The sequence below is a fragment of the Trachymyrmex septentrionalis genome, unplaced genomic scaffold (genome assembly GCF_001594115.1).
Source record: "Trachymyrmex septentrionalis isolate Tsep2-gDNA-1 unplaced genomic scaffold, Tsep1.0 scaffold106, whole genome shotgun sequence".
In the NCBI taxonomy this organism is placed as follows: Eukaryota; Metazoa; Arthropoda; class Insecta; order Hymenoptera; family Formicidae; genus Trachymyrmex; species Trachymyrmex septentrionalis.
This window is the reverse complement of record NW_017304185.1, coordinates 115,360-124,922: the sequence shown is the minus strand read 5'-3', so window position 1 is coordinate 124,922 and position 9,563 is coordinate 115,360. Positions and strand designations below refer to the sequence as shown.

Here is a 9,563-nt window from a genome sequence, read left to right as displayed (position 1 = left end):
CAATAAAAAACTATTAGAAAATGAAATGAGTACATAATACAAAAAAAATAATTTAATTAATGGCCTTGATCTGACAAATGTTATCCAGGACATGATCCTGAACAACACTCAAGAGGTTTCAGCTGTTGGTCGGATACCTGCGTAATGCTAATGCCGGCGCATACTGTGACTTTCAAGTCTCATAACTCGAAAAGTACTTTATGAAAAAATATTTCATTATAGTTTTTGGAAAGTTTTTAAGATAAGCTATAAGAAAATGTAGTGAAAAATAGGGGGTTCTATTTAAAAAAATTAAAAATGACCTTTATGTGACTTTCAAACAATTATTCAAGGTCAAATTAATGGCACCATCTTATGTTCCTCTCGAAATCGTACAACTTTTGCCTGAAACATTTTTTCGTATCTTCCATATTTTTGAGATATTTGAGGCAATTAAAATGAAATACATGTATATATATACATTTATATGTATCTAGTATTAAATGTTTTTTTTAACTATTAAAATATAGTTGTACACACACAACATATTTTCATTAAATAATTTGCTATTATTTTTCTTATTATTAGCCTGGTGGAAAAATTTTGCTGAAATTATTCCACGTTTTGGAGCACCTTTTGGCAAAATTTCAGTATTTCAGAAATATTTCAGTTTAATTTCAGCGCTTTTTAGCTGAAAAATTTATTTTTAGCAAAATTTCAGCAAAGATTTCAGAGAAATTTCAGGAAAATTTCAGAAAAATTTCAGTTTAGTTTCAGTGATTTTTTAGTATGTTAGTTGAAAAATTTATTTTTAGTAAAATTTTAGCAAATTTTCTGCAATTTTGTTGAAATGTTCCAAAACGTGAAATAATTTCAGCAAAATTTTTTCACCAGAATAATCATGTGAACATTTGTGATAAACCGGATGTTCTTGCTGAAAATCAGTACATATTAGTATTGATCATTAGGGATGCACCAGATATCCGAAAAATATTCGATATCTGGTATTATCCGGCATTTTTTTACTATCCGACCGGATAGCCGAATATCATTAGTATCCGGGAATATATCCGATTTGATATCATTAAATTGATAAAATTTGATATCATTAAATTGTTGATTTTTTCTTATACAAATGTTCTAGAAATAAATATGCATATTCATAATGCTATAATATCTTGTACATTATTGCAAAATTATGATCTTTTCCTCTATAACCTTTTTTTTTTAAGACATTGACCTCTATACACGGCACACTTTAGGGCCATTCCACACAAACTTGCATAGCCGCATAAACTATGCATAAAGGAAATCATCTAATCGTATTTTACGTTTGCCTTAATGAATAGAAATGTTGGATAATTTTTTTTATGCGGAGTGATTCTTACGCCGAAGTTATAACATCGATATTATATTATAATTTCGGCGTAAGGGCCGTGTAAATGTAGTAACTTTCTCGGAATCTGGTTGGATATCTGGAAAATGTCGGAGAAATTGCCTTCTCGGATATCTGATTGAATACCGAATATTCAATGTTATATTCTGTCCGGATATCTGATATCCGGTATCCGATAATTTTACGATCCGGTGCATCCCTACTGATCATATCAGTACATATCATTGGTTAGGTCTGTTTTCTGTGGCTGAACTAGTGTATATATGTACTTTTGGAATTTAAATTGAGATAGGTATATGTTTGATATTCGTCGAGAAGAGAGTTCTAGTATAATCTAGTGCAGAAACAGAAAACAGACCAAGTGTAATTTTTCAAATCTGATTTAATCATTTTTTTGTAGTATGTTTTTTGCAGATTATGTTTACAAGGTTATCACGTAGGAGAATGTGAATCGCAAACATCGGAAACATCCACAAGTGTTTTTTCTTCTAGGAATTATTCAGTAGACCCCTCAAAAGCGAACGAAGTTAGTTAAACTTAACGATACACCTATCAGAAAACAAGGCATTTCTTTTTTGAAAATTCATTTATTGTTTGTATTTTATAGGCTAAATGGGAAGAAGCTAGTAAAAAAACGATACAGATATCTACGAAACCTTGTCCTAAATGCAGAACTCCTACTGAAAGAGATGGTACATGTACAAAATTAATTTTTCACTAACATATAAACTTAAAAATAAATTTTATTCGATGGAATTATTTAAAGAATAAAGGTACTTTTTCGTGCTGACGCTAAAAATGAGCGTTGAGCGTCAGCATATGAAAAGGCACTTTAATTGACAATGACGGAATAGTATAATATATATTTATACAACACAAAACAGAATTCTATAATTTTATTTTCAAGATTTTGTTTCCCAAGACGAAAACATTTTTGCATATTTATAATATAATAAATTGTATATTTTGCAGGGGGTTGCATGCACATGGTATGCACAAGAGCAAGATGTGGCTATCATTGGTGTTGGTTATGTCAAACAGAATGGACTAGAGAATGCATGGGTAATCATTGGTTTGGATAAGGCTTTTGGAAGAAAATTATGTATCAACTTGATTTTATTGTGTAACACTTTATAAGCTCTGTATATATGAATAATGTATTGATTACGTTTACATAGCTCAATTTACGCTGTAGTTATAACATTGATGTGACTAATCATAGTTATTCCATTCTTTAAAGGAATAACTGCGATTGGCCAGTTTTATAACATCGATCTTGTAACTTTGGTGTAAATCGAGCCGTGTAAACGTAGTCGTCAGAGAAAAATTTTTTGTCGTTGTATAGTAATACTTATTGAATATTTTCATATTATATGGTTTAAATAGTAATACTTGCAATCTATAAAGAAGGTAATTACACAGTTTAGCTTCCCGTACCTAAAAAATGAAATTAGCGTCCCGAAATTAAATTAATTAATGTCCCGAACGAGGTGGATGTACGACTACGTTTAAATTTCATTCACCCAATTGTATACAGTCGCAAACGCTAGTGCAGATGTGCTATGAACATTATCCAACTCGGCTTTGATTTCTTTCGGCGTTAAACCTTTCATATGTAGATGTTTGAGCACTGCACAAAACTAGTTTTTTTCCATTTTACAAAAAATACAAAGGTTGTTCGCTTTAATCGTCTACAGAAAGGTAACCACGCGATGAATTCCGCTCAAAATTTGACAGTAATCAGCTAAAAGGTGCTACTTGTCAAAAAATAATGTGACATGACACTGTGAGTGACTCCTGACAGATTTTCTAAGAATTTATTGACTTGCCCTCGTAGAATTTCAGCTGATATGAATATCAGCAGATATTCAGAATCGATTCTTATATTCAAAATCGTTTTAATTACTGTCTTAAGATCCTAAAGTGAAGCCCAAACTCCGATGTCACTAGACAGAGATTATTGTTTTTCCAACGCATTTTTATATACTACTACAAATATCTCACGCAACCTATGATACACGCAGTCACACATTTGTGCCAATTTTTGTATAACAAATTTATCATGATAAAGTGTCTAAGTCTAACTCTAAGAACTCAACGTTATTTGTTCGTGCAAACTACGTGTCTGTGGATTACTATTTCTTAAGTACAGATTGCAAAATTTTTGTATCAAGCAAATGTTATCACGACTTGACAGCTCGAGACGCCATGTTACACTAAGAAATGATAAAAAATATATCAATTTCGAAATTTTTGATCGTTCTCGGCATACACTCCACCTCACAGACACGTATTAATATGTATACTTTAATCCTGGAAAAAGATTTTTGAATCCGTGAAAGAGAAAAGAAGTATTATACAAAAATTATATGATTTAGTCGGTAATACAGACACATGATATAAGAATCTATTTCATTCCCGAGGATGCGCAGTAGTTTAAAATAGCGGCTGTTCCTAAACCAATCACAATTTTGTCCAAAATTATAAAAAGCAACATGGCTGCCATCATAGTTGCTATGTATTGTACATTATATAATTATATGTACATTAGGTTAGAAGCAATCAAAAAGCAGAGTCTCATGTCGTGCGTGAACCAAATCTCGTATTCTTCTTGATTGCATTATTCTTTCGAGAAGTTTGTTTAGTTCGAGCAGGCCGATGAGTGATTAAGAGCGAAGTTCTTTAAGTTTTACATAGCAACAATAGTTAGAATATGTATAACGATATTTATAAAAAATCGTGCTTCTTATTCATTCATAAACTATTTTCTTTATTGTAATTTATCAATCTTTTTTCTAAATAATTAATTAGCATATTCTAATGCTCGCAAAGTTTGCACATTTCGAGCCGATTTCGGTGCGCTACCCCCACTATCGCTTAAGGCTCGGATGCCGAGCGCTCATGCGACGCTCTGGCTCAGGAGTGTTTCTGTAGCTTAAACGTGCGGAGATCGTACCTAACTTTATTAAAGAATATTTTTTTCTTGCAAAATAATTTTTATTTCCTCAAAAAAATCAAATACTAAATTTTCTAAAACATTTTGTTATAATAATTCTTGCCTACTAGAAACCATTTAACAATTGTTATAAATTTACATCGAGAAGTTTCTATAACAGACTTGCGAAGATTGAAGTCAGGAAATATACGTGAATCTGATGAGACTTTGTAAGACTTCGTATGGAAAACATGGAATTTCCTGAGCCAAAGCGTCACGTGAGCGCCTGGCGGCTCGGCCGAGCCTCAAGCGGAAGTGAGGGTAGCGCGCCGGAATCGGCCCGAAATGTGTAAATCTTTGCGAGGACTGGCATATTCTATTTGATTTGTAGAAATGCCTACGTGTTGTGTTCAAAACTGTAAGAGTCGTATATTTCATTCTAATACAAAAGGCATATTATTGCTTACATATTATTGCTTTCCCAAGGATATTAATATTCGTCAACAGTGGCATTTATTTATTTATAATAGTATGTTATAACAAATAATATTAAGTCAATCGGAAAGTTTCGTCCGTTTTTTTGCAAAAAGTATGTTCTTATTTAAAAAACAAAATGAAAAAGTACCTCAATCAAAATATTGTCCATCGTTAGCGATGACTTTTTCCCATCTTTCGGGCAGTAAGCGAATTCCGCGGCGAAAGAATGATTCATCTTGGAGGCTATCCACTCAGAGATCCATTTTTCGATGTCTTCATAGGAATTAAAGTGTTCCTCTGTAAGTGCGTGTGTCATCGATCGAAACAAGGGATAGTCGGAAGGGACACAGTCTGGTGAATAAGCCGCACGGGGTAGCATTTCCCAGTAAAGTGTTTCTAACGTTTCCTTGACAAGTTTTGTGACGTGAGGCCGAGCGTTGTCATGGAGCAAAATTATTGTACTTTATGCTGTCTCGTTTCATATTCTGGTCGTTTTGCGTGCAATACTCGGCTCAAACGGATAATTTGTTCTCGGTAGAGATCCCCTGTGACTGTTTGACCAGATTTCAACAGTTCGTGCTACACTACACTCTTCTGATCTCACCAAATACAGAGCATTACCTTCTTTCCGTGGATATTCCGCTTCGTCGATGTCGATGGTTGGCCTGGATCGCAAATGATTTTTCGGCGTTTGGGGTTATCACAATAGATCCTTTTCATCACCAGTCACAATTCGATGCAAAAACCTCTTTCTTTGTTGCCTAGCAAGCAGAATTTTGATGATGGTTTTTCACCTTTCAATGTCTCTTAGCTTTAGTTGGTATGGGATCCATTTTCCTTCCTTGTAGACTTTTCCCAAGGCTTTCAAACGATCGGAAATAACAGATTGAGCACAATTTAATGCTTCTGCAAGTTATTTTTGTGTTTGACATGGGTCTTCATCCACCAATGCCTGCAATTCTTCGTCTTCAAATGCTTTTCGCCATTCAGAATGCTCTTTGTCCTCCACATCAAAATCATCACTTTTAAAGCGTCGAAACCATTCTCCGTATATTTTATCGGAAGGAGCACTATCACCATAAACTTCTACAAGCATTCGATGAGCTTCAGCTGTAACTATCTTCCATTTGAAGTAAAAGGTTAACACTTCGCGCAAATGACGCTTATTTGGCTCAAATGTCGACATTTTCGATGCAGTAAAAAGCAATGTTATTGATGTAAACGTATACTTTTATATACTGAATTTTATTGACAGATGGTAAAACTAAAAAAATTAAGCTTGGTTTAGACATTAGAGTTATCAATAGTTCTAGCTAGAGCTATTCGCCGCTAGATGGACGGAACTTTTTGATTGACCTAATAAATTTTAGCCAATCTTAAGTATCAAATTACATTTATTAACATTATTGTCATTAATTTTATTTTATATATAATATTATTTTATTTCATATTCCATTATTTTATTCATTTGCGAAGTTTTGTATTTTTTCAAATTTTAATTTTGTTTCTACAATTGTTATGTATGTATTTTTACCTACTACTTTGTTTACCATTCCGGCTGTGTTCGATTTGATGCTTACACATTAAGCGCTTATAAGCATTGCTCACAATGTTTGCTTTGGCGGTGTAAGCGCTCAGAGATGCGTTCATGACATCATACGTGATGTCATACTCATGCTCATAAATATTGCTTATGTCATCGAGGTAAGGCAATAAATGCGTGAGCGCAAATAAGCGTTTATTGGTCAAAATAAACGTGAGCAATATTGATCTTAACCCTAATAGGTTAGATCTATATATGTTTTTTCATTAGAGAAATGTTTAATGAATGTATCAGGTTGCGTGTATATTTAACGCTCTCGTAATATACTTATATATGACATCTACAAACGTTTTCCGATTTTGTACTAATAAAAAATGACTTTGTTGTTTACCAACAAAGAATTGGATGCTTAAATTGTCATCAAAAAATAGAAAAAAGAATTTACTCACAAAGATCAACACATAAATAAAGTTCTAGTTGATTTAGAAGATGCACTGACTGGGAACATATACATGATATCTTTAACGGCTCCTGCACACAGAACGCAGCAGCGTTTGCGTTCCGCGGCGGAAGTTAGTGCGATAGCCAATCAATGTCTCGCTTGCTCGGAAGTAATAGACATATAATTTCCATCGCGCGATAAAAGTTGAACTCAATCCAACTTTTGCCGCGTGACAGTAGTAATATTATATCATTTTAGAAGTTTTGCATGGTGTGGCCACAGTAGCGCAACTTTCTATCAGCATCTTTGATGTTAGTATTTTCCAATATGAAGTGCGCACGCGCGAAATAAGTAAGTTCTTTAGTAGCGCTATCTAAATTTCTTTCTCAGTTGCTCCTTATTTTGCCCCTCTCTCTCTCTCCCCCCCTCCCTCTCTCACCCCTCTCTCTAGGTCGTTTGTATATCAAAGTATATACTTATTTATAATCTAAATGTAATAAAACTAAAAGAAGTAGATTTATAATTGTAATGCATTATAATTATAATTGTAATGTGCGTGAATGTATGTATGTGTGTATGATATCAGTTAATGGTTTACCTATCATTGCACTGTTGTCTTATTTCCGGTTTTGTTGCTGGTGGGCTTTGTAACAGCAATTTTGCTGATGCCTAATCATTTGCAAGCTATTAATGACTATTGTATTTTATTTTATGTTATGTTTACTGTAGTCTATTGTATCTTATTTTATCTCTCTTACTCTGTTAGCATGTAATCTTCCTCATAAAGCTTTATAAGAGATAGAAGAAAAGAAAATCATGATTAGCTAAACTAATCATGATTTTCTTTTCTTCTATCTCTTTTTCTGATCCGTATTTTAGCTACTTGACATTTAAATGGCCTTGAAAGAGAGAACGGAAAAAGAAAGAAGTGAGATAGAATTTTAGATGGCGTTACTGGGCAACTTACTTATTTCGCGTGTGCGCACTTCATTTTGATAACATAAAATCAGGAGAGTTGCGCTATTGAATATACTGTGGCTATGTAGTCTATATCCACTTTGTCAGAAGGCAATAGTGCGCGGCAGCATTTTGTGGTTACAGGTTTTGAGCCGTCATGTCATCTCTCAGGTTTCACTTTGGTTCAATTATAGACCTCATTTTGCCTTTGACAGATTTCCTAACCTCAATAGTCATCAACTTTAACGCTTAATCTCGGATCATAGGATAGAGCGACGCTTCTTTTTACCAGAGTTTTTATTTTGCCAGGGAGTCGATTCTGTATCTTCAAACAAGGTGAAAATTACAAAAATGAGCAAATTTACTAGGTGTTGATCAATGAAATGACTGATAATGAATTATCAGTATTCTAATAAATTCGCTCATTTTTGTAATTTTCACCTTGTTTGAAGATACAGAATCGACCCCCTGGCAAAATGAAAACTTTAGAGTTCCATGAGGTGCATTTATCGCGTAATCAGTCAGTAATCAGTAAAACACGAAATCACAACAGCGAATTGCTTCTGATTGGTTACGCGATTACGCGATAAATACACCTCATGGGACTCTAATCGCGCCCTAGGCGTACTTTTTGAGATGCGATAAGTTACGAAAACCAATCGTAAATTTGTTTAGCATTCTGTTAGAATGTTACAACAGAAATTCTAATCAGCAATTGGTTGCATTAATTCCGCATTTCTCTAATTTTCTGCGAAATATTCCCAATGTAAATGCCAGTTTTCAGAATGGCGCATTCTAGTAAATAAAATATAACTTATTCTAGTAAAATTACTTTACGCAGGTTACGTTTAAGCTCCAGACACAATACGAAGGAATAGTGATAGTGATAGAAATAACACGATTTTAACTTATCAGAAATTAGATACACTGGAATATGCAGTTTCTGATAGAATTGAAACCGTGTTACTTCTATCGCTATCGCTATTTCTTCGCATTGTGTCTGAGGCATTAGGGTGATATTTCATTCGTGCGTTTTTGTCATATAACAAATTTTTCAAGCCTATTGATTGGTTATGGAATAAAGAGATCCGAGGACCTTTCTGTTCTGTACACATTTGTCCTATAGATAAAATTGCACCCTACGCAGGTTATGCCGTATGTGACGGCACCCCAGTGATTGATCGGATCCTTCGATACGCGAATACGCGTATGGCGATATGGGAAGGCATCCTTACGCAAGTTGCATATAAAGGCAGCCTTAAGCCGCGATTACGGTCTACTTGGCGCTACAAATGTTTCGAAGCATTTTTTGATTGATCAATTAATAAAATTCTTTCTTTCAAAATTGGTCAAACAAAAGCTTCGAAGCATTTGTAGCGCCAAATGATTCGCACCTTAGAGCATCTGAGAATATAATTAGGGAGCGTTTGTATTGACCGTAATCTGTAAAAATCTGTAAAAAACCCATCACCTTCGAATATTCTCTTCTTATCGAATGAGAATCACTCTGCGAGCCAATGCTTACAGATTCCGTTTTTCCGAAATTCCAACTGTCATGGGACAGCACTCTTAATCGGATCTGATAACATCTGTAGTTACGACCAATCACAATCGAATTACATTCTTCCGAGGAATAGCTATAATTTTATAATTATGGTTGTTATTAAATCCCCGATTAAGCGTGCCGTGTAGCAGAGGTCTGAGACTATGAGATACTGGATTGTGAAATTTAACTAATTAAAAAAAAAAAAGAAAATCAGTCTCAAATTTATAGTGACCTTTGCTTTGATTGATTAAATTCCAGTTTAATTTCAATTTCAAGTCTGATACGCAA

General features: G+C 34.0%; 1 protein-coding gene across 1 annotated transcript in view; it reads left to right on the top strand.

Annotated features, from left to right (window-relative positions):
* Positions 1 to 2,702, top strand: part of LOC108745765 (E3 ubiquitin-protein ligase parkin) — an 8,495-nt gene extending 5,793 nt beyond the window's left edge. Inside the window, exons 6-8 of the mRNA XM_018482106.1 lie at positions 1,776 to 1,901; positions 1,983 to 2,067; positions 2,348 to 2,702. Coding sequence (XP_018337608.1) covers positions 1,776 to 1,901; positions 1,983 to 2,067; positions 2,348 to 2,457 — 321 coding nt within the window. The 3' untranslated portion in view covers positions 2,458 to 2,702. The remainder of the gene's footprint in view (positions 1 to 1,775; positions 1,902 to 1,982; positions 2,068 to 2,347) is intronic.
* The last annotated feature ends 6,861 nt before the right edge of the window (positions 2,703 to 9,563 follow it).